We start from the raw sequence: 25,406 nt of genomic DNA, 5'->3' as shown, positions 1-25,406 counted from the left end.
GGTGTCATCGCTCGGCAGTGGTAATGACCATGTGATGGACGCTGTGTCTCAGTGTGAGCAATATGCCAAGGAGCAGGGTGCTCAGGAACGAAACGCGCCCTGGAGGCTGTTCTTCCGCAAGGAGATATTCACACCTTGGCACTGCCCATCTGATGACAATGTGGCCACCAACTTGATTTACCAGCAGATAGTCCGTGGCGTCAAGTTTGGGGAATATCGCTGTGATCGGGTGAGGTGTTCCTGTAATTGGTAGGGAAAATGGATGGGGTGAGCTTATGCTGAGGATTCAGTCCTGTCCTTTGTAAGAACAATTTTTACACATAAATAAATTATTTATAAATTCTTAAGGGTCCAATAGCAGAAAGCTTGTAGCCTTTTGGTCAAAAAACTTGTTTCTTTAGCCACTATGCCACTTGCTTACAGAAATATTATCATAGTGTCCCTAGATCAGCTGAGTTGTTTGTTTTCACAGTAATGTGAAGCTATAGAAAAATGTTACTGGGACATGTACCAACCTTCCACTGCTTATCAACCCCTTAGGAGGAAGACCTGGCCCGGCTGGCCTCACAGCAGTACTATGTGGACTATGGGCCCAACATTGTGCTAGAGCGACTGTTTAATCTGATCCCCTCATACATTCCTGACCGTGAAATCAACTCCTTCAGGACAGTGGAAAAGTGGGCACAGATGATCGTGGCTGTGCACAGAAAGGTGTGAGTTAGCAAGTCAATGGCCTTTCACTTATAATGCACCATGGACAACACAAGTTCAGACCTTTATGGCTCTGAGTAATCACATGCATCCCTCCTTATAGAACCTGTCATGTAACACACCTAAAAAAGCCTGTTTCAATCTTACCATCATGTTAACTGTCACATCTCATTATATTCTGCTATGGGTAGCTTTCCACAATTATGATTTCTGACTGTAATTATTTTTAGCTTTGGAAAGTTAATAATTCATTTGAAAATGTTTGTTGTTTTTTCTCCATTCCACATCACTGTGTGCTAAGTGATGGGTGGTCACTTTCTAGGGCAAATTTCTAGGGCAAACTGAACTTTCTTTTCATATTATATGCATTAATGAGCATGACTGACAAGCAAAATTATGTATCAATGGTCATTTTGCTGTTTCAATGTGTGAAGAAATGTCTGCACTTCTGAGGGAAAAGGAGAGGAAGAGCTGGGTATCACTGACATAGCAGCGGTAGGAGAATCCGTGGGAGGTGATGACAGAGCCAAGGAAACAGATGTAGGCTGAGAAGAGTAGGGGACCCATTACCGATAACTGCGGGAGTTAAAGAGGCTGAGGAAACGATTGGGAGCTATGATTGATCACTTGGTAGGATCAGCCTGATACATAGGACTCAAGCCATTTCAGTGCTGTTTCTTTGATGCCAAGGTGTCCAAGAGAGGAGAGTAGAATTCGGTGGTTAAGTGTCGAATGCTACAAGCAGGTCGAGGAGGATGAGGGCTGAGGTGAGGGAAGCCACTCTAGTTGACTGCAGAGCATCTGATACTACAAGGAGAGCCCTCTAAGTTCTTGGTCCAACTTTGAATCCAGATAGATACCTGTCGAGGGGATTATTCTAAGCGATGAATGCAGATAGCTGATCACAGGTTGCCCATTCCAGAGTTTTTGACAGAAAAGGGAGGGGGGAGATTGGCCTGTAGTTCTGGACTGAGTCTGGATCCAGAGAAGGTTTCATAAACAGGGCAATGAGGGCAGTTTTGAAGGTAGATGAGAAGCAACCAGAGGAGAGAGCGGAGTTAATGATCTTGAAGATAAAAGAGATAAGTTGTGGGGAAATGTCCTATAGGAGAGGCGGTTGTGGCTCTGTGTGACAGCAGGAGGTCGGAGGTTTCAGTTTTTCACAGAAGATTAAATGTGGAGAAAGTGACTTCACAGCGAGATCCAGCACGATCTGAGCAGGTGGACGCCAAAAACTTGTCTGTGATGGAGTTCACTTTGTCTTTCAAATATAAGGCAAAATTGTCAGTGGTGAGAGAGAAGGGGAGGACAAGGAAGAGATGGAGGGCAGAGTAAGGATGTGAAGGTGGAGAAGACTGTGTGGATTGTTAATTGCAGACTAGTTTGACTGTAAATTGCCTTTGGTATTTGAGTGCCATGCAATGGACTGGCATCCCGTTCAGGGTGTACATTGCCTTATCCTCTCTGATTCCTGGACTAAGCTGTCTGCCACTGTGCACCTGAATTGGATAAGTGGCTACTGAAAATGGCTACTGATCTTATTTCATTCTTATCTGCTTGTGTTCACACACTCCCCAGGAAAGATACAGTCAGACCCTGACACACCCCCAGAGGATCAAGGAGGAGGTTGTGGATTTTGCTCGCTTTAAGTGGCCATTGCTGTTTTCACGTTTCTACGAGGCCTTCAAATTTTCAGGTTTGCATGTTTCTATCAGGATTGCAGATTGTTAGGAATTGGATTTGTTTCCCATAAGGGAAAATGTTGGTGCAGGTCTGACACAAATGCTTACTTAAATATATTGCTGTAGACATCTGTATGAAATTCTGAGTTGCCTTGGACAAAAACATCTTTTGAGCAAAATTAATTGGATGCTGAAGTTTGACAGTGCCCTTTCTGTTCCGTTCCTGAGTCAACACAAAGGAAACGATGTCTGAGCATAAAACATTACAATGACTGTATTCCCCTCTCAGAGAGATAAAAAAAAGTCCTAGACTTTTAGACTCCTAGACTAGGCACCACACTTTGCACAAAACCCTTTTCGTTGTGAAACCCAAAAAGTTTTTTAACCCCTTCCTATACACTAGGTCCCAGCCTGCCAAAGAACGACATCATTGTTGCTGTGAACTGGACTGGTGTTTACTTTGTGGACGAGCAAGAGCAAGTTCTGCTGGAGCTCACGTTTCCAGAGATCACTGCTGTTTCCAGCAGCAGGTACAGTACGCAACTGGCCACGAAGTTCTGCATGATGTGAATGATGCGCAAAAGTTTATTTCTACTTATATTTATAGCATCCTGACTCAGATGATCAATTTTGGCTCACAATATGATGATCATAACTCACAGTGCTATTACAGCTCTTCAGCATGCCACACCTATTACATGAAAGGTCTTGCTATGTGAAAGGATGAACACCATCTAGCTCTTTGTGGCACTGGCTTTTGTTTCCACAAAGTCAGTGGAAGTGATAGTGATAGACTTTTCACGTCTGTAGTTCTCCAGCATATTTGTCTAGATAGCGCTTTCACTGAGACACCCTGACATTCCAAAATCACTTGTTTTTAATATTTACCTTGTATGATAGAGGGAGCAAACTACAGGGACAGAGCTTCACCCTGGCTACCATCAAAGGAGATGAGTACACTTTTACCTCCAACAATGCTGAGGACATACGGGACTTGGTGGTTGCCTTCTTGGAAGGGCTAAGGAGAAGGTCTAAGTTTGTTGTGGCTCTGGTGGACAGCTCAATTCCAGGTGATAATATGTTCTGATGGTCCCCTGCCCCTACTCATCAGTCAATATGTGGGAACTCCAGCCCTAAGTGAATGCTGCTTCTGCGTTCCAGCTGGGGAGGAGTCCATGTTCCTCAACTTTGCCAGAGGGGACCTCATCGAGTTGGATCAGGAAACTGGGGAAGACGTTATGAACTCAGGCTGGGCACATGGCATTAATGACAGAACCAAAGAACAGGGCGATTTCCCGGTTGACTGTGTCTATGTGCTGCCTGCCATCACAAGACCGCAGTATGACATTGCGGTCAGTAACCGCTCAGACATAGTCTGTCTCTCCGTTTGTATGTCTGTCTTTCACTGCCTGTCTCTTGGTATTTAAATCAGAATCTCAAGCTTTTGGTTTTTCCATTTGTATTTATGTTGTTAGTATGTATTTATTTCTTTAGTTTTTCTGCTATTACTTGGTAGGTATTCATCAGGCCACCTATAACTGATTTTCAGTTCATCTAAAAGTTTTTAATTTTTTTTTCTTGAACAAGTGAAAACCATTTAAAAATTAACCCTGTTGTACTCCACCCCACCTCACAACATTCTTAATCCCCTCCTATTTATGTGCTGCAGGTTGTGATTACTGCAATGCAAGGCCAGCGGAAGGAGTCTGTGGGCTTTATGCCTGCTCCACTGAAGGAGAATGAAGAGAATGGGACATCGTACACATTGGAAGAGTTTTCCTATAGTCACTTCAGGTTCCCAACTTTATGAACCATCCATTGCACACACACAGATTTTGGACCCTTTTGTGTAATTTCTTTTTACCTATTCTCTTTGTACCCCTCTCACCACTCTAGGACCCCACAGAAGACAACCCTGAGTCGAGTGATGGCCTCCAAAAGCTGGGGGAGGGACAAACTGTGGAGCTGCAGCCGGGAACCCATAAAGCAACCACTGCTGAAGAAGCTCCAAGGTCAAGAGGAGGTTTGCCAGGAGGCATGTGTGGCCTTTGCTGATATCCTTTACCATGTTCCAATAGCCTTGCTGGCTCTGTACCATGTTTAATCTCATAAATTTATTATATTACTTTATGTTTAAATTCACTTTCCCATCATGCTTACAGTTATGGTGCAATAAGTAGTACTGATGACTCACAACTCCGGGGCTGTGGGTTCAAATCTAGTTCTGTCCATATGCTTTTTGCATGTTCTTTTCATGTCTGTGAGGGTTTCCTCCAGGTGCTCTGGTTTCTTCTCAGAGTCCCAAGACAAACGTTTCAAGTAAACTGGTAACTGTGAACTGCCCTTTATGTGTATGTGTGTGTGACTGCCCTGAGATGGCTTGACATGTTGTCCAGGGTGTATCCTGCCTCATGCCCTATGGTTTTGGGACAGGATCCTGGCAGCTGTGCATAGGACCAGAGGTTATTAATAATGGGTGGATGATGCTTACATTTTACTGTCAGGCTTTACATATTTTACCAATACTGATACTAACCTATTTCTAATCCTATCTAGGTTGTAATGATTCTGTAGGAACAAAGAAAGAAGGTGTAACATTTTTCTTGACTAACTGTTGCACCCATATTGAAGTACATGGGAGATTACCCATCCAAAAGAATACGGTCTGTGAATGAACTCACTGACCAGATATTTGAGTGTGCCTTGAAGTTTGAGCCCCTAAAGGATGAGATCTTCTGTCAGATCCTCAAGCAGCTAACAGAGAACCATGTGAAGTAAGTCACATTTCATGTGACATTGACATCACTGTCTCATCATTGTTTTTGCTTATTCTTTTTTTGAATGCTGTTTATTCCTAATTTCTCCAGTGCCGTTTGTTTGTTGATGGCCAAATGTGACTTATTGTAATTTATCCGCTGCTGTTTGCATTCCTTTCTCCATGTGTCGACTGCTGTGCGTTGACTGTAAATTATTGATTCTCCAGAAGGAATATTTGACCATAACCACCCACACAGGTACAGTGAGGAGAAAGGCTGGGAGCTGCTGTGGCTTTGCATGGGCCTTTTTCCACCTAGCAACCTGCTACTGCCTCATGTTCAGAGGTTCTTACAGGCCAAGAAACACCACCCACTGGCCCCAGACTGTATGCAGCGCCTACAGAAGGCCCTGAGGTAGGGAGAAATGCAACAATACTATGGTGATTTTTGATTTGTGTGCATTTTCTCCAGGCCACAAGTTCAGGTTGTGGAACACTACGCTAACTAATGTTTGGTCTGAAACTACAACAGCACCAATCCTTTATTAAACAGTGCCAGTACAGCCCTGCAGATTTGACAGTTCTCTCTAATCTACAGCTGGTTTCAGGAATCCTTCTTGAACCCCACACCTCATATGAAATTGGCTATTACCTAACTCAGTCATGGATAGCACAGCGAGCAGTGCTGCTGTCTCACAGTGCCTGGGTGGTGCAAGAGGATGTGGGTTTGATCCCTACTTAGTCTGTGTGGTGTTTGCATGTTCTTCCTATGTCTACATGGGTTTCCTCCCACAGTTGAAATACATGTTGTTCCAGTTCACCCATAGTGTGTGAGTGACAGAGAGAGTGTGCTCCACTGATGTATGGCTGAGTGGCCCAGTGTAAGTAGTGTATCTAGCAGTGTAAGTCACCTTGGTGAATAAGGTGTGTGGGCTGATAACACTACATGATATCCACTGGAAGTTGCTTTAGAGAAAAGTGTCTGCTAAATAAATAAATGTAAATTATAATAATTTGAAAAAGACCATATAAATTGTATGTGTCTTACCTTAAAGCACAAACAGCTGCATCAACTCAGAGATGAAGGTATTACATGGAGGTGGAGGATGAAAGAGATCACCAATGGCTCATAACTGGTAGATGCAGAAGTTAGTTATTGGATCATCTACAGCTTGTTCACCAGTTGTTTGCTTTGTTAATCTTTTGAAAAATGCAAGACAGCATTTACTATTTGCCATAGCTATCTGTCAGTGCAATGGATGATGCTTCAGCGTGGAATTAGAATTGATATGCTAGCTCTCGGGGGTGCGGTGGCGCAGTGGCGCAGTGGATTGGACCGGGTCCTGCTCTCCGGTGGGTCTGGGGTTCGAGTCCCACTTGGGGTGCCTTGCAACAGACTGGCGTCCCGTCCTGGGTGTGTCCCCTCCCCCTCTGGCCTTACGCCCTGTGTTGCCGGGTAGGCTCCGGTTCCCCACGACCCTGTATGGGACAAGCGGTTCAGAAAATGTGTGTGTGCTAGCTCTCTTTATGAGAAAAAATACTAAATACTTCTCAAAAAACATTGTAACAGTGAAAAGTTTGTTACTCAAAGGTTTGTAAGTCTGGGATCTACTGTATTTTTATATTTATTCTGTCTTTGTTTGGAAACACATGGTATTAGAGATAGCCCTGTCCTCTTATTATAGCCCCTTATTTTGTTCATTTCCAGGAATGGTTCTAGAAAATACCCCCCTCACTTGGTGGAGGTGGAGGCCATCCAGCACAAGACCACACAGATCTTCCATAAAGTTTACTTTCCTGATGACACAGACCAAGTGAGGGGCTGTCGTTTTCACTGTCACAATATTTGCTGTCATTAACATGGATAAACTGTAATACAGCTGTCTATGAGGTTACATAAAAGATGTCTAATATAGGGCAGCAGATAGTGTCATGTTTAGAGCTGCTACCTTGCACTTGATGGACCATTTTGAATCCCACATGCTGCTGTAGTAACCTTGATCAAGGTACTTACCCTGAATTCCTCCTGTAAAAAAATTACTCAGCAAAATGGCTAACCCACTTTGTCAGTCACTTCAGAGAAAGGCATAACTTGAATAAATGTGTATGTCAATACTGTATATCCAATGAATGTAAAAAGTCTACACACCCTACTTAAAATTTCAGCTTTTCTTGATGTAAAGGCTGAAATCAATACAAATCATGTCCACCCTTTTTTTGTTTTTAATAAAATCTTATAGCCAAAACATGTAAGTGAAAAATGAATTATCATAAGGAAACAATTTAACATTTGATTGCACAAGTGCGCACACTTTTTAATTAAAAAAATGTATGTTTTGTTTTAATAAAATCAGTATTTTTGTTAGGATAGGCCTCTATAAACCTGGCACATCTTGATTTTGAAATATTATCCCACTCATCTTTGCAGAAAAGTTCAAGCTCAGTTGAATTGCGAGGGGATCTCCTGTGTACAGCCTTCTTTAGGTCAGTCCACAGATTTTCTATAGGATTGAGGGCCAGGCTCTAACTGGGCCATTCCAGGACACTGAGCTTCCTTTTTTAAAAGCATTTTATTGGTTAAGTTGGATGTAAGCTTTGAACTGTTGATGCATTGACATTTTTTAACTTCAGCTTTATGGCAGAGGGCAGCAGATTTTGCACCGAAATTTTTTGATATTTGAAGCTATCCATTTTCCCCTTTATTCTGACCAGAGCCTCTGTCCCCACTGAAGCAAAGCATCCCCATAGCATGATGCTGCTGCCACCATTCTTGACAGTAGGTACTGTGATATTGGGTGATCAGCCGTGTTAGCTTCGTGCCAGATTTTTGTCATTAAGGCTGAAAAGTTCTACCTTGGTCTCATCAGACCATGAAGTTTTCCCATATACTGTAGGTTTAAGGGATTGACTGTGTATTCTTGCAGAATGCAAATGGACATGGATGTCCTTGATTGTGAGAAATGGCTGTCATGTTGCCATCCAGCCCCACAGCTGAGATTTGTGGAGCATATGTGAAATGGTTTTATTGTTTTTTAGTGCTCAGTTATTGTCATAAAGTTCTCCAGCTCTTTCAAGGATGCAGTGGTCCCCTGAGTAGTCTCACTGATGAACTTTCATCTGACTTGGTTATGACTTTTGAAAGTATGACTTTATGTTTGAAGTCTCCTGCTAGTGGTATATTTCTCCACTTTTTAATGACAGTCTTGAAAGTGTTCCATGATAAATGCAATGCCTTTAAAATTCTTTTATAGCCCTCTGCCTACTTTTCAACAATAACGTCTTGAAGGGCTCCTTGTAGACCCAGGTTATTTTTCTTGTGTGCAACCAGGAAATCTTCTGATCCCAAGCAAAAACCCTGATTTTATTTAGGTTTAAACAGAAACACTTCAGTTGATCCCAGGTGAAGGCAAATTACTTTACAACATGATTTGGAAATCAGAATCTAGTTATCCCATCCTGAAGGGTGAGCACACTAATGCAATCATGACAATGAAAGTTTTTTTTAATTATTCTTTATAAAAAGTGTCTATTTGTCTGTCACTTACATGTTATTGGTTAAAGGATCTTATTAAAAGTGAAAAAGATTGACATGATCTGTCTTGATGTCAACCTTCAGAAATGCCCCATGGATACAATCCATAAATGCGTACAAATCAATGTTTCTTAAAAGGTTCTTGGAACCTACTGTTCCATGGAAACTGAGAAATCACCTTTCTGGCTGCATAACGTTTTTTGTTACTTTTTATGGTGGTAGTATCTGCTTTTAAACATTTAGAGTGGTATTTACAGTATGTTTCTTTGAAGATGTTCTGTCTTTATTAAGCGAAGTAGTTCAGAGTCTGTTTTTTTCTGTATTTGTTTAGGACTTGCACTGCATTTCTTGTTAAAAATTTTTGGTTACAAAAATGCTGCTTTGTTGTAATTTATAGGCGTTCGAAGTGGAATCTAGCACAAAAGCCAAGGAATTTTGTTTGAACATCTCCAACCGGCTGCAGCTAAAATCTTCTGAAGGCTTTAGCTTATTTGTGAAGATTTCTGACAAGGCAAGCTGGATTCACACATAGATCATTCACAATTAAGGTGAACTCTGTGGCTTGGATATTATGAACGCTGAGCTGCGTCATATTTTGATGTAGGTGATCAGTGTTCCAGAAGGAGACTTCTTCTTTGACTTCATCAGACATCTGACTGACTGGATCAAAAAAGCCAGGCCTCCAAAGGAAGGTAAAGTCTGCAGATAATGCTGTATTTATACTGGGACATATCAGGATATGGTATTTTTAGTTGCATTTCCTCATTATGTGGATGTGACGGAACTCAATATTACATTTGGATCCACTGCCAGAAGGACTAAGGCTCCTTATGGATCTGATTAATTATGGATTCACATGAAACCTGAAAACAGTAGTCCTCCTAACATACACACACACACACCTTTGATCCTACAGGTGTAATGCCTTCGCTGACCTACCAGGTGTTCTTCATGAAAAAACTATGGACCAATACAGTTCCAGGGAAGGACTCTGTGGCTGACTCCATTTTCCATTACTACCAGGTCACCAGCATTGATACTGGCCTATTTATCTTTGGTGTGTGTGTGTTTAGGTATGTCTATCATATGTGTGAGTGTAAATGTATTATACGTTGTACTGTGTAATGCGTTTGTGTACGTTTCAGTTATATGGAATGTTTGTGCACGTGAGTACATGTGGCTGTGTGACACACACCTTCCTTCTTGTCCCATCTTTCTGCAGGAGCTGCCCAAGTACCTGCGTGGCTATCACAAATGTTCACGCGAGGAGGTCTTCCAGCTGGGGGCACTAATCTACCGTGTCAAGTTTGATGATGACAAAACGCATTTTGCTAACATTCCTAGGATTGTGAAGGAGCTCGTGCCTCAGGACATAGTTCAGCAGCTCTCATACGATGACTGGAAACGGGTGAGTGAAGTGCTAGGCTCAGAACGCTGCTAGAGTTCTACTCTTTGCTTCTCTCCAAATCAGTGCTCAGTGTGGCTTCAGTCTGACTAAGCCTATTTGTCTCTCTGGTATGAAAACAGCTTCCCAAAGTCACAGTTCAGCAACGGCAGTGATCTGGACAGTGCATTTACATTTACATTTATTCATTTAGCTGATGCTTTTCTGCAAAGCGACTTACAATGTTAGCGCAGCGCAATGTTTTAGTGCAGGAATCTCTTTCTTGGTGTTCTTCTTTGGGTGTCTCAGCGCGTCAGTGCTGGCAGTGTGGCTTACCTGTAATTCAGTGGTCATACTGACTTGCCTCAGTGTTTCCTTGTAATGTTGAGTTGTGTCAGTAACTTGGTGCTCACGGTGGCGTGTCTTCTGCCTGCAGTTCCTGCTGGCGTACTTCAACAAGCAGGTAGGGCAGTCCAGAGAGGAGGCGAAGCTCACATTCCTGAAGATCATCTTCAAGTGGCCCACATTTGGCTCTGCCTTTTTTGAAGTCAAGGTAATCCTGTCATGTGTATATTTTCTGTTAGACAACCAAATATGATACCGTACTCGTTCTAAAATCAGAATCAATGATTCACCATACAAAATTGCGCACATAAATTCAGATTAATATGTGTGAGTGTATGTGTAGTATATGTTGTATTGTGACCTGCCATTGACAGATGTGGCATAACAGCTTTGCACAGGGACCAGTATTAAAAGTTATTCTGTACTACATGCCTTTGTGTATATTTCAGTTATATATCTGCATGTAGTACAGAATAACTTTTAATACTGGTCCCTGTGCAAAGCTGTTATGCCACATCTGTCAATGGCAGGTCACACAGGGGCCAGTCTTTAAACTTATTCAATGCACCACATATGCTAAAAAGTTTAGAGCTGCAGCAATAAGAGTGGTTTGAACCTATGTGGCTCTTTTCCTTCTAATTTCTGCTGAATTTGCAGATGCAATAACACAGTAGAAAAACTTTGGGAGACAACTGTCACATCTCTGTAACCTTTTCCTGTTACTCTCTTTCGTTCTCTCTCTACCTCAGCAAAATACAGAGCCAAGCTTCCCTGAGACCTTACTGATAGCAATAAACAAACATGGTATCAGCCTAATTGATCCCAGGACCAAGGTTTGTATGTATATTTTAGAAAAAAAGTTGTGTGTTTGCCCTTGTGTGTATCACTTTACAATTTTGACTCTTCATGTGTTTGTCTCCTTCTGGTACATGATTCTCATAGGACATGTTAATCACACACTCCTTCACTAAGATCTCTAACTGGAGCAGTGGAAACACCTACTTCCACATCACCATTGGCAATCTGGTGCGGGGCAGCAAGCTGCTGTGTGAGACATCGCTGGTAAGAGAGACCGCATTTGGCTCTGCTGCTTCTGTCGTGATGATGGGCAGTGACTGTAAACATACTTTTCAGATATGACTTTTATGTTAGTAAGCACTGCGCTTGTGATTGCGATACAAGCATTATCTGCACTCGTATGCAATATAATGGAATTGTTGCAATTGGACTGGTTGCTTCCAGGGTTACAAAATGGATGACCTCCTGACCTCCTACATCAGCCAGATGCTGACTACCATGACTAAGCAACGCAGTTTATCAAGAACGCCTCCGGGGAAAAATTACAGCAACAAAAGCTCCTGAAGTCATTCAGGGTGTTATGTAGCTATAGGACTGATGCCACATGATAGTGTTGCCCACTGTGAGACCACTACATGTCAGAGCTGTGCAGTGAGCTGATGTAGATCAGATGTAGATCTGCAGTGAACTGGATATTAAATGCCCTCTGTGTTGTACAGTATATACCATGACGTGTGGTGACGAGCAATACTTAGTTTCAGTGATTTTCATTCATATCAAAAAAAAAAAAAAAGACTAAAGTATACTATAAAAGCTTTAATGTAATTTTTACCTTTGATATGGGTACATCCAAAACAGTCATATCCAGTTGGTTTTATTAATTTTACTTTTTTTTTTTTTTTGCAATTTTGGTATTTCTGCTTCTGAAAGCCTTAAATGGTGATGCATCTTTTCTGTCGAATTAGTTTTTCATTTATTCTTTTTCTGCAACTTCTTACATGGTTGTAGTGGTGCAGCAGCTATCCTGGAAGCGCAGAGTGCGAGGCGGAGAACACCTTGGTTGGGGACCAGCCTATTACAGGGCAATCAAATTATTTTTTTGTTTTCTAAGTGGATGTTTGACTTCTTCGTTTACTTCACATTGGTAGATCAGAAACATTTTGCTTATTTTGGCTTAGAAAGGTTTAGAAATTTTTGATGAAAGAAAAATCTGACAAATGATTACATTGTTTGGGTTCTGCAGGGACTGGAATGAATGTGTTTTGCTTATCAAAAGCAGCAGATTATTTTAGCTCCAGTTAGGACAAAAAGAGACTGTGAACTAGAGCCTCCCAGAGGTACACATTCAGCATGAAGACTGACTAATATCCATGTTTCCTTCTCATAAGAGTATATTGACAAACCTTTATTAAGTTGTAATATGGTACATTTTATTGACTATGAGGCAAAAAAAAAAAAAAAAAAAAAAAAATCAGATTCTTCCAGAAAAACTTATGAAAACACAAAAAAGCTTATTTACAATTTCACAACCACTAATTTATAATATGTATTAATCTTGATTTTAGTACTCATGGGAGGAACTTGATAATATAGTGATATGAGGGAGCACCTTATTTTATTGTATTTTCATTGTGATGTGATTTTTTTTTTTTTTCCCCAAAAGTGCCATTTCATGCCTCTCTAGGACATAAATTACCATACAAACACTGTCAACTGCTGTTGTATAATATTTAACATTAGCAAAAGCTAACTTATCTTCACAACTTCCTGAACTGGAGTTGTAAAGTTCTGGATGGCTATGATACTATAAGGCAAAAACCAATGAAATGAGACTACATTTCCTAACTGAATTCTACTTCAGCTAATATAAAGTTTTTTTTTTTTTTTTTAAATAAAAACTGCTTTTCCATTTCCTTACCAGAAGGACTTTTGTTATATTTTAAAACTGCACATTTTTATTGTACAATATGAAGGAACAAAGATGTTTAACCTTGAACTGTGTTCTTAGCTGACTTACAGTTTGATGATACTAGAGACAAGACATAAGACAGAGATAGAGACATGATATTAGTTGATGTAAACATGTATCTAAACAATGGCACAGCTTTGCATTACAAAGAATATATTATGTGCAATACAGCATTTTCTGCAGCTCATTTCAGCAGTCATTTTGCAGAGCAGTATGATTGTAGGTGGAGTCCAGAGGTAATGACATGTCAGTTTGCTGTGCAGTACAAAACTCATTAATACAACGATTTCTTGAATAGTCTTTGTGTAGGCATTCATTTATCTAAGGTCTATGCCTGAGAACACCAAAAAAAAAAAAAAAAAAAAAAAACCCACTCTTTTCCCCTCTCAAAGTGAATCAATAAATATTATAGATACATTATGATCCCATAAAATAAATCAGACAAAGTCAATCTTGCATTGATTAAGGTTGGGATGGGGGTGATAAATTAGCAGAAGACTATAGGTATATAAAACACAGTCTCAAATAAACATACTGCCAGACTTAATTAGGGGATACTAGTAAGCTAGCAAAATGCAGTAAAAAATTACTGATATCAAATGGCTTCTTAATACACCATAATGGACTTCAAGAGGTCAATGTACTTACATTCACACAGCAAAATTTCAGAATTTTTTTTGTCTTTGCTTTTGTTCACCCCATCTTCTGTGAAGACACGTGTATCCTACACATCACAGATTAAAATAACATTTCAGTCCATCATCACAAGTCTGTAATAAAAGCTGACGCGTGAACCACCAGTTTAGAGGCCCTTTGAGGATTGTTTTTTTCTTTTTAGTTTCTCCATCCCTCAAGGGGAAGGCTCCTGAAGCTCTGAGATGACAGACAGGTTTGGTGTGAGTGGAGGACTCCGTCCTCCAATTGGACCATGGACGCTAGAAATGGACCACACGTCACTCATCTCTGTTGAGATAATATTAGGGTGGAATTAAAAAAGGAAAGAAGCAATTTCAGGTGTCACAGAATGGCTCAGGAGAAACAGAAGTGCACAAAATACTGGACTGGAAGGGACGATTTTATTTAGACTATGCAAAAAATGTAGATGGAATTTTTTTATATATAGTGCTAGGAAAAAATGTGTCCCTTTACAGTTTTCCATATTTTTGCAGCTTTTTGATCAGAACTTTTTCAGTTCTAATGGACTCTGAAGAATGGCTAATGAATACGTGTGAAAAAATAAATTCCTCCACAATTTTGTCTGATTTACAGAACTCCTGTCCAACATAGCATTCAGCTACTTAAAACCTCAGCAGCAAAACCCAGCTTCCATAAACAAGATTTATAAAGGGACCTCATACTATACTCAGATGAAATTTCTGAAGCATGTTGTGGAAAAGTTGTTTGCAGCTTGCAACAGGGTTACACTGTCATTTCTAAAGCTTTGAACCTCAGTCAAACCATGGACAGAGCCAAAGTGAAAGTGTTTGTCCTGCCAAAATCTGTCCACAAACAAGGTATAAAATCATTAATGAGCTCAAAAAAAAAAAAAACAAAAAAAAAACCGAACAACATCCAGAATAAACTGAATTTCTTGTCTCGGCTCAGATCAGCGTTAATGAGTCCACAATAAGACTGTAAAAATGGGATATGCAGCGCAGCAGCAAAACAGAAACAATGCTCTCCTCTAGAAAGAGCATGAAAGTTGAGCTAGTTTGCCTTAGAGCACCTGGATGTCTCTCACGATGTCCTGAACAAAGTTCCACGGACTGACAAAAGTAGAACTTCTTGGATGACATAAGCTCTGTTACATCTTGTGGAAAATAAATATGGCATTTCAGAGTAAGAACCTTGAACCAACAGTCAAGCATGGTGGTGGCAGCTTGACTGAACTTTTTTTTGCTGCCACAGAACCTGGGAACCTTGCTACCATTGAAGGAAAGAAGAATTTCTCTTTGTACCACACAATTATAAAGAATAATGTCAGGCTATCTGTCTGTGAGATGAAGCTGAAATGCTCCTGGGTCATGCAGCAAAACAACAATTAAAAAAAAACAACAACATCAGAAGAGCTGAAAGAAACTTTTAAAAATTTTTCTGAAGCTTTTCTCCAAAGCATCTTACAGTGTTAAGGTACTTACACTGCTTTTCCCAGGGTAAGTACCTTACTCAAGGGCACTACAGCTAAAGGTGGGATTCAGACCTGTGGATTTTGAGTTCAGAAGCGGCAGCTAACCATTACGCTATACCTGCTGCCCACTAAACAAAACTAAAAGTTAAACAAAATTAAAGTTACGGAACAGCCTGGTCAAAGTCATGACCTGCATCTGACAGTTGTTGCAGCAAGATCTGAAAAGTGGTAAAAAGCTGTTTGTGCTGAAAAGAATGAAAATGCTAAAGTTCTGTATGGTGGGGTGGGCCAAAATTTCCCCAGGGATGTGAGACCTTGGTCAGCAGCTACAGGAAGAATGTCGTTGCAATCATTACACCTAAAGGTGGCGAAACTGTCAAAGAATTTCACATACGTCTCAGGTTCAATGCAGTTTCGCCTTCATTCTGGGGTTAGTACAATGGTGGAGAACAGCATGCTGGGAAACAACTCAGCAAAGTGACTCTCCCACCAGTGCAGACAGTGGGTTTTTTTAATACAAAAAGGAGGGGGGCTTATCAGCCTACAGCATGTTTTGGCCTGTGGCTACTAGGGCCTCAGGTTTAGGCTACATGAGGTAACAGCAAATTTTAGCTCAGCATGTTCTATAGCATGACTCAGGACTTTTCCACACAACCAGTTATTGAATGTGAGGGGAAAATTACTTTTTCACACGTATGAGTGCACATTTCATTATCTTTACTAAGGAAATGTTATTAAAAACTGTATTGGTGTCACTTTTCTGATCTCAAGCTCCATTGACCAATTACTGGAACTGTCAAATAGGTCTTTTCAAATTTAGTTTAATGTAAACCAACAACAATCTATAGAACCCAAATTGGGGACAACTCTGAGGCTCTGCTTACACCTGGCAGGTGTTCTCCTACCTGTCCGAAACTTGCTGTAGAGCCTGTTGTCCTGAGTTGGCCTGCTGCTTGCACAAAAAGCCAGACCACGCTCCCTCCACCTAAACAAGCCCCAATAACATAAAACTCTTAACACATAACCAAGCTACTCTCTACCTGCATGTGTTACTGCGGGCTGGTAGCTTCCATGGCTCACACTCACCAGTGGAAGGAGAAGGTGAGGATCACAAGGACTGCTGACACAATGTCTGTAAGCACCCACATCAACCTGTACTGCTCCGGAGTCTGACACTCACAAATGGAGAAATTATGTCAACAATCTCATAGTAGCAATAAAATGTGACCTTTACCCCTCTTTTGAGAAGCAAATCCAATAGCAAGAGCACATAAGGTACACTTCACAGCTTTTGAAAATTATGTACTGACAGCTAAGGGTTCCTCACCATGATGAAGAGTGGGAAGGACAGGTTTATGAGTATCTGGGGGGCATTGGTAGTGATGGACTGGACCCCAGCACACCAGGCCAACGAGTAGAGCCAGGGCTGGCTTACTACGTAAAGATTGGTGCTGATGTTCACTGCTGCATACATGCTGCAGAGACACACATACATATATATATATATATACACTGTATATACAGGTTAGTGTGAGTTTACTATGAAAGTGTGGAGATGAGATTCATTAGCAGGTGCAGTACCTGATTAGCTTCTGAGACATGGTGCTGTAGTGTAGGTTGAGCTTTACAATGCCCTCTTCCTGCAATTCCTCTATAGGAGCCATTTGCCCTGAGGTTTGCTGGAGCTCAGGGTCCAGCTCCTGTACCAGATACCTCATCTCTGGAGCCAGCCACATCACCTGAAGGCACAAATTGTTCAGACATACACATAAAGCACATACAGGTATACATTTAGGCTTCATATCCCTGAAATTCCTAAAGACATATTATATGCGCACACGTTTACGTAAACACATTTGCATAGATTTAAACAAAACATATGCACAGAGCATCAGAAGGTACACATGCACACATTCAACTAGTCAAATAAGGACTACCAGAAAACAAATACCCTTCAGAAAACAAAAGGGAAAGCAACATGAAAATATCTTCTTAAAAACAGCCAGTCAGGGAAATTCAGCTGTAACACACCCAAGAATAATCAACCAACATGCCCATGTATCCAGGATGAACACTGGAGGGTAGTGCATAGAAACATGCCTGGCTGGAGCGGATGGAAGATTCATTTTGAACGACCTCCAGTGTGCGTGTGATCCAGGTATCCCTGTAAGGGTGACCGATAGGTGGACGGTACAAGTCAAAGATCACCAGCCGATCGTGCCGGGCAGCCAGGTCCAAGAATCCCCTGAGGGTGTACACGGACTGGTTCCGGGAACGAGCCTGATCAGCTTTGTTCAATGAAGAGGCACTACCGAATGGGTCCCTCTGAAGATGAGAACAAGGCTGCTCAATACAATACCAGCAAGGTGTTGAAACTAGAACCTAAAGATGCTTTGAGATGGCCCACGCTCACCGAGAGGAACCAGGCCCCTGCATTGAGTTGCTCCAGCTCACTCCAGCTGAACATGGCAGCTGGCTCTTTTGTTCGGTTTGGGAACACCTCCTGCACGTTGGTGGTCCTTTGTAAAGTCCTGTCATGCATGAGGAATGGCACGCCATCATAGCTGTAACGACAGAGCCCCCAGACATGACTACGCTGTAGCTATGGCAACAACACCTAGCAGAATTTCATAATCCCACTGTTTGCAAATGCTGTCTGTGTCTTTTTCTGGTATGCATTTCACTATGTACTGTGTGTTCAAAGGTATAACAGTCAATAACAGGAAGTCTGTCCAAGCAGAGAGAGATTTACTGGGTAACTGATTGACTTGGAGACGGACAAGCTGTCTCAGCAAGAAACAAAACCAGTCTTAAAACACTATGCACCAGCCTACCTGAGAGTAACATCTGTCTCCAAGCCCTGGGCCCCCGCCTCCACTGCCTTCTCAAAAGACATCTCTGTGTTCTCCGGTGCCAACTGTTGGCCACACACAAAACAATAATTGGCTAATGATGTCTGCTCCTACAACTCTCTGAGATTTTACAGAAAACTACAAGCAGTCTATGAAGGCGAATGTGAGGTGGAGGATCTAGACACCAAGATGAAAAGCAGGGTTTGTTCGGTTAATTTTACAGTTAGCCAGGAGGCTCAGCTTTAACATTAGGTGCTAGAGGATGAAGTCACTTACCATGGGAGCCCCCCTGTGTCCGATGAGAGCAGGGGCAGGGCCTAGGGTCCCCTCATCCTTGATGCAGGGTGAGTACATCCCCAGTGGTACGAGGTACAAGGCAAGGAGAAGTGCCAGGAACAGCCCCAGGACAGCTGCACGCCACACTGTAACCGAAACATCCAGTTCAGCACTAAGATCAGCAAGGGTGCAATACACCTGGGTCAGAAAAACTGCAAGAACCAAAGGGCAAGTCCCAGGGACTTGAACATCTAAGCCTTCATAGACAGACACAACTAATAATTATCAAGCAGCAACATTTTTTCCACTGACAATGAATCTGTTACATCATATGAGGAGGAACATTTGGCAGCAGTTAATGAAATTATTAGGGAACTAGACCCTTACCAACAAGGTTTCAATATGAAATCCCAGCAAGGGTATCTATTTTCAAAAACTGCCAAAAATGAAAGATGAAATAAAAACTTTCCTATACAAACACTGGACAAAACACCATTGGCTTTACAGATAAAAACAGCAGTTTAATAGAAACAATTGTTTCAGTTTTGACATAACTGGAACCCTAGCAACAACCACCATGTTTCCCATGGGAGTCATAAATATTGTGATCACAAATATGAAAAGGAGAGATGCTCACTAAAGTTAGACAGGTGTGTAAGTTCAGGTTTTGATTTTTCATTAAACTGTGGGTAACATTCATTGCTGTAACACCTGTGTCACAAATCCTCATTCTTCCCCTGTATAGTAAACAAAGTTTGATTTACAAAAACTTCAAAAAAGAGAGTTCTAGGGCCTACTATATTAGCGATTGTATTGATCCTTGTACCCTCATACTTACTTTTGATACTGATACAGAAAAAGTGTAGTGCTACTGGCCAAGACAAGGCTGTCATCATTAAAACCCCACCCACGTGAAGGTAGGGTGCTGTGACCTAGCAATGAGAAAAGGAAAATAGGAGAGAACAACGAAGTTTCCAAAGTGTGAGTAGGCTTCCAGTATAGTTCAAAAATGCATTTCTGTGGTGTTTTTCAGTCTGGAATAAAATTTAAAGAGGTTTGGAAATTAACATATTAGGAACATCTCTTTGCGTTATAATCTGTGGTTATAAAACTACACCACTACACATTTCACAGGTAGATTTTTGCTGAAATATAAACTGGGACCAGAACATACACCATTTAACGAAGGAGGGCTGACTGGAGCGCAATGTTGACCCACCTGGAAAGAGAGAAGAAGAGTTCTCCACTCTCCACTCCACAGGTCTGATAGGACAGCTGTGGCCACAATAGAGAATGTCAGCGTCACCAGGATCCCAATCTGTGTCCCAGAAAAAGAACAAAAACAAAACAAACTACTGCCCAGAATAATGTTTCAGCTATCTTGGAAAACGGGGAACACGTGATAATAATGTCGATGAGGGGGAAAGTTTATAGGCAGATGCTGAAGATGAGGAAACGGGCAGAAAGAGACAAGGCAGAGGGGGAGTGGGAAAGGAAGTGGGGGTCTACCTTGTGTCCCCAGTGTAGGTATAACCGCTGGCCCTCAGAAAGCAGGCATACAGCTAGCACCTATGAAAAAGCATGTCAGACAGGTCTAAAGTACCACACAGAAGACCTAGGTATTGCTGACAGGTGGTTTCCATGCGAGACAGAGAGACAGATTTCCACCACAACACTACTGAGTGCAACACTGCCATCTGACTTGATGCTTGCAATTCTAAACAAGGGCAGCTGTCACAAAAAATATAGTTAGATTGTGTACAAGTTGTTTTTTAGAATGTGCAACTTTAAAGCAGTTTTGGAACACTCACCAGCAGCATGGAAACATAGGTGAAGAGCACAGCAGCGATGACCAGCAGTACCATGGACCAAGGGAACCAGAAGCCCAGGTTCACAAAGTTAAACCTGCAAGGAGGGCATAATTCTTTGTTGTTCTAAAAAATAAGTTATTATCTGACCTCTCTGTTTTGTATCTTATGATATAAAAGTGTTCACTGGATGAGGGATTCATGCAAAACCAACACAACCCTAGTCTAATATAATGGTCATAGAAAATTGACCAGTTATAGACAATTTGTTGGATGTAACAGGTAGCATTGCTGTCATGAAACTTGACTTGCCACCAAAACAATGAAGTCTAGAATGTTTTACAGTTAAGTAAGGAAATAGATGGCAGCAATTAATATTGTTTGGTTAATAGATGTTCATGAGACTCACTACTGAAAGAGTTTCAAAATAACTACTTCTCCGTAGAAGTTAACCTGCTAGTGAGTCCCAGACTTTTAAAGAAGTATTTAGTATTTATCTTTTCATGAAGAAAGCTAGCAAGAGCTATCCTCTTGCCTGTTCTTTATTACATTCCACTTACAAACTTTTCAAGTAACAGACCAATTCTTGATTTCAATTTAGTTTGAACGTAAGGGACCAGCTGTGCACTGTTTTGCCTGTAGTTGCCCGCATCTCCTGGAACCTACCAGTCAAAATCATTATAGTCGTTCTGAGCCTCACTCCATAAGTAGAGGAGCACAAGAGTCAGGGCAAAGGTCACAATCAAGATCCCCAGGCTGGCGCACTCCAGCTGCGAAAACAGAGCGACACCTTTGAGCTAAATCTCAAAAATGGCAGTGGTACAGTGCCCCTTTACACAGCTATTGCAAAACAACACACAATGAAATCCACGGGCAGGAAAAATTACATTAAGCTTTTGATATCAGTGATCTATGACCAACTTGACCTACAGCCATAAAATTTGTCTCAAACAAATCAAAGCTGCAGATGACCTCTGACCTTGCTACAACAACTGCCACCTGGAGGAACACGGGAGCGTTGGTAGCGGCGCCATTGACATCCGTAAAGCCCTGCCAAGCAGGAGACCAGGGGCTGGTGCTCATAGCGCTGCAGCAGCCGCCGCCGCACCACCTTCAGCCTGCCCAGTCGCAACCTGGATAAGGTTACTGGGGAGCGGCCCATGTCCTGCACAAGCCCAGTCACAGACAGATTGAGGAGAGGAGCCTGCAAGAGACAGGGATCTGGAGGAGTAGGGCTGTGGAAAAACAGGAATAAAACAGAGCTGGTGGCTCAAGAGAGAAGTACTTTTAGAAGCAGTTGAAAGAAGATCATCTTATACGGAGCCATCAGAGATATTGGAGAACTGAGGAAGTGGAAGAACTAATTTGGAAAACCAGAACACTGGACTAACGATGAACTTCTGTTTTGTAAAAATATGTATCCTGTCCAGCTGTACAAAATTAGTGTAGTTACATGGTAAAACCCTTGCAGATAGTAAGGCATAATGGTTGTATCTAAAAATATGCTCAGCAGAAACACTCCACATAGAAATATAAAAAGGAGGATGTAGTTGCAATGGGTGTCATTCCACAGGCTGATATGATCTCTGTGTGTTCTTGTAAAGAAATGTAGAAACACTACAGACTCTTACCGACTTTCTGAAATTGGCTTAGGGAGTTTTACTCTCATTTTTGCAAGTGTTTCCACTGGTGTTCCTTAGGTCCCAGATGATCTTATTTTATTATTCTCCCAACATTGTTTTACAACATCCAAAATACTGCAATCCGGACTCTGTCTCAGTGTGGGCCTGTGCTCACCTTGTCCTTGCAGGTAACTCGGTGGTCTTGTTTTGCTTTTATAACAAATCAGTTCAGGTTCTCCCATATTCCTGTGGACAAAGCATCAAATGCAGATAAAAACTGTCTCTGCCCGGTAACCGTTGTCACGGCAACCTCCCTCCCTTCCTGTTATGTGGTCCTCAGTAGGCGTACCCACGATGAATGGCCTACATTGGCATTCCATGCCTGGTGCGCTTTTCACACTTCTAACTCATGAGCTACAGCATTCATCCATCATTCCATGTCAGTGTAACATTAGTACTGAATAATGAGTTTACATTTATTCATTTAGCAGATATTTTCCTCAAAATGACTTACAATGTTGAACTACTTACAATTAGTCACCTATTTATACAGCCAAGTAATTTTATTGGAGCAATTCTGGGTAAGTACCTTGCTCACAGGTACTAGAGCCAGAGGTGAGATTCAAACCTGTGGGCCCAAAAGTTGCAGCTCTAATCACTACATGACCAGCTGTCCCCAATAACTTAACATTTATTCATTCAGCTGATGCTTTTCTCCAAAGTAACTTACAATGTTAAGGTTACAATTATTTACCCCTTTATACAGCTGGGTAATTTTTTACTGGAGTAATTCAGGGTAAGTACCTTGCTCAAGGGTGCTACAGCAAGAGGTGGGGACCAAACCTACAACCTTGGGGTCCAAAGGCAGTTGTTCTAACCACTACACTACCAGCTGCCCCTTTACAAGTTACCAATAATGTCTACAATAATTTTTAGAATTTACTATAATAACTATAGATTTAGAAGGCAACCTACTAGCGAGTCCCAGACTTACACACCGTATTAAAGCTCCTGTCCCACTCCAGACCCAAATGGCAGACCAGGACTCTTATTCTTTTTAGAATAGCGGCTGCCATTGGATCGATGCGTAGGAACGTGTGTACGGTGAACGTGGAGACCAGGACTTCTGCTGAGGGCAGCGCAATATTGAGTGCGTCAGTCAATCCTCCATAAACACACAAGTCTGGTCTTTGGCTCATTCGGTGTAACTGGGTAAATAGCAGTCTTTCGTAACATCGCAAGCGTGCGAATATCGCGCAGGCGTCACTTGGTTACGGGAAGCGTTCTGCACCTACGCTCTTCCTTCCTGACACTGTCGGTGCTACAGAGGAAGGCAGTGTCAGCGTGCGCATCTAATGAGGCCACAGAGAAAGTGAGTCCCAGACGGGGAGGAAAAGGGCCCCGCAGGGCCTTGCGTCACACGCATATGATATTTCTGGACAGTATTTTTGAGGACAGCTGTCCAGAGCTTTCCAAGGCGGCTAAAAAAAGAGCCATTAACATCACTAACTTAGTTCCCACCAGTTCTATTGAACTGTGTCCTTTTTTTTTTTCCAGTTGAGGGTTTTAAAAAGCAACTAAGAGCAAAACTAAAAGAAAAACATTAGTAGAGTTTTGTAACACACATTTATGATTTAAAGGTTTATACAAGCAATAAACCACAACACTGATTGTTCAAAGTTCGTGTATATATAAATATAGTACTACAAGATTACAAGTCAGATGGAACGGAGCGCCCAAGACTTTTTACTCGGGTTTTCTCAATTCCCTGTGATGTACTAGACTAGACACATCGGCGCACTCACTGTCACAAGAAGAAAACTGACAAAATGTGAAGGAATTGACTGGAAATAATATGTAAGATCAGCTGTCCCCACGGAATTTACAAGTCAAAGACAAAGTCCATTCGGTAATATAATAATATAATAATGTGGCCACAAAATCAGTCGGTTGTTAACACATCCTTGCCACGATTAAGCTGTGCTTTTCCGTTTTCGTTTTCCCTCTCCTGACTCCAGCACGTAAAGGTGTCACTGCCCCCCAAAACTGCAGCCCAGCACACCTGCGCAGCTGCGCAGCTCCATCTTTTTGGCTTTAAGCGCAATTTCGCGCATTCGCTCGTGTCGCTACACTGAGGGGACGAGAGAGAGCGGAGCCAAAAATGTCACTGCGAATGAACGCACTGATCATCTCCTCTGCCGGTATTGTTTTAACATCAACATGATCATGTCCCCATAATGTGTTTTTTTTCTCCTCCGCGCAGTCTGCATCGTTGACTCGTTCCAATTTATAATTAATGGTACAGTATGTAGATTGGCAGCGTATACTTACAACAGCAGACGACGGATTCAAGTTTTTGTAGCTCCTGCTCCTCCGTGTTCGTCCGCGTTCGTCCGCTTGCCCGACGCAGCAACACATCCGCACTGCGCAACCCGGAGCGCTTCGCTCACAAATTGCCGCCTGACGAGAAAAGAGCCTTTTTCGTCAAATTGACCGTTGACCCCTTGCCAACGTGATGCTGCTCCCTCAGTCCCTGTGAGGATTCCGCTCCGCTGTGGAGCTCCTCAAATAGCCGAGCTGCGCCAGGTGACCAGGTATTGCGAACACGGGGAGAACGCGGCTGCACACGGAGCGCAGCTCTTCGCGGCACCTCGACCGCTCTTAGTCGTGCACGAGAGAGAGAGAGAGAGAGAGAGAGAGAGAGACTCTGTGCGTGTGTGTGAGAGAGAGAGAGAGTGAGTGAACACCCTGACTGAAGCCTGCAATTAATGGCCTGGCCAGTAAATAAAGCGCTACTGTCTTAGTGTCTAAAAGACTTCAGTTTTACTGTTTCGTAACACAATGTCCGGAAAGTTTACTTGGCCTGGGAAACAACAACGGAAGGGTTATACAACAGAGATAAAATCAGTTTACATGGTACGTGTATTCCGTTTACACACACACACACATTGGCTGAAGCTGCTTGTCCTGAGCCAAGCCTAACCCGGCAACACAGGAGACACACCCAGGACGGGACACCAGTCTATCGCAAGGCACTCCAAGCAGGACTCGAACCCCAAACCTACCAGAGAGCAGGGCCCAGCCAAACCCGCTGCACCACTGTGCCCCCTTGTATTCCATTTAACATAATAAAGATCATAAAAGTCTCACAGTAGACAGAGATAACGTGAATGCGAACAGTTCCTTTACTAGCAGCGCCTCCACTTCCATCCTCACCACCTTCTGCAGAGGGACGATAGAGAGCGTCCTGACCAGCCGTCTCACCGTGCGGTACGGGAACTGCACGGTCTCTGACCGCAAGACCCTACAGCGAGTTGTAAGAACAGCTGAAAAGATCATCGGAGTTCCTCTACCCACCATCGACACCTCATAGAAAAACCGTTGAATCCGCAAAGCCGCCAGCGCTGTGAACGACCCCTCTCACCTCTCTCATGGGCTCTTTGTCCTTTTGCCATCTGGCAGGAGGTACAGGAGCATTTGTGTCGCCACCACTGGCAGACTCCGCAACAGTTTCTTCCCTGAGGCAGTCAGATTACTCAACACC

At 42.3% G+C, this 25,406-nt stretch overlaps 2 protein-coding genes across 3 annotated transcripts in view; one reads left to right on the top strand and one right to left on the bottom strand.

The window, feature by feature from the left end:
* The window catches only part of LOC108921292 (unconventional myosin-VIIa-like), a 29,105-nt gene extending 17,203 nt beyond the window's left edge, over positions 1-11,902 (top strand). The window contains exons 28-46 of the mRNA XM_029251235.1: positions 2-229; positions 541-711; positions 2,290-2,407; positions 2,797-2,923; positions 3,294-3,463; positions 3,555-3,745; positions 4,063-4,187; positions 4,290-4,447; positions 5,014-5,167; positions 5,408-5,563; positions 6,857-6,962; positions 9,078-9,191; positions 9,285-9,372; positions 9,597-9,703; positions 9,903-10,088; positions 10,501-10,617; positions 11,159-11,242; positions 11,352-11,471; positions 11,652-11,902. Coding sequence (XP_029107068.1) covers positions 2-229; positions 541-711; positions 2,290-2,407; positions 2,797-2,923; positions 3,294-3,463; positions 3,555-3,745; positions 4,063-4,187; positions 4,290-4,447; positions 5,014-5,167; positions 5,408-5,563; positions 6,857-6,962; positions 9,078-9,191; positions 9,285-9,372; positions 9,597-9,703; positions 9,903-10,088; positions 10,501-10,617; positions 11,159-11,242; positions 11,352-11,471; positions 11,652-11,771 — 2,640 coding nt within the window. The 3' untranslated portion in view covers positions 11,772-11,902. The remainder of the gene's footprint in view (position 1; positions 230-540; positions 712-2,289; positions 2,408-2,796; positions 2,924-3,293; positions 3,464-3,554; positions 3,746-4,062; positions 4,188-4,289; positions 4,448-5,013; positions 5,168-5,407; positions 5,564-6,856; positions 6,963-9,077; positions 9,192-9,284; positions 9,373-9,596; positions 9,704-9,902; positions 10,089-10,500; positions 10,618-11,158; positions 11,243-11,351; positions 11,472-11,651) is intronic.
* Positions 11,903-12,685: 783 nt separating this feature from the next.
* Positions 12,686-24,524, bottom strand: LOC108921293 (glycerophosphodiester phosphodiesterase domain-containing protein 5-like). Of its 2 annotated transcripts, none has more exons than XM_018730717.2 (17): positions 24,194-24,524; positions 22,038-22,108; positions 21,220-21,475; positions 20,907-21,010; positions 20,244-20,337; positions 19,942-20,001; positions 19,652-19,750; positions 19,271-19,364; positions 18,433-18,578; positions 18,139-18,221; positions 17,718-17,868; positions 17,405-17,629; positions 16,886-17,043; positions 16,632-16,779; positions 16,391-16,473; positions 16,210-16,289; positions 12,686-14,139 (listed from the first exon to the last, which is right to left on the bottom strand). In XM_018730717.2, exons 3-17 carry the CDS (start codon positions 21,400-21,402, stop codon positions 14,027-14,029), a joined length of 1,821 nt encoding a protein of 606 aa, XP_018586233.2. In that variant the 5' UTR covers positions 21,403-21,475; positions 22,038-22,108; positions 24,194-24,524; the 3' UTR covers positions 12,686-14,026. The 2 variants fall into 2 exon arrangements, with proteins under 2 accessions (XP_018586233.2, XP_018586234.2); XM_018730718.2 differs by having other exon boundaries at positions 21,220-21,444.
* Positions 24,525-25,406: the final 882 nt, after the last annotated feature.

Source organism: Scleropages formosus, chromosome 4 (genome assembly GCF_900964775.1).
Source record: "Scleropages formosus chromosome 4, fSclFor1.1, whole genome shotgun sequence".
Lineage (NCBI taxonomy): Eukaryota > Metazoa > Chordata > Actinopteri > Osteoglossiformes > Osteoglossidae > Scleropages > Scleropages formosus.
Note: the sequence above shows the minus strand (reverse complement) of the source record. Positions and strands in the feature narration are given on the sequence as shown.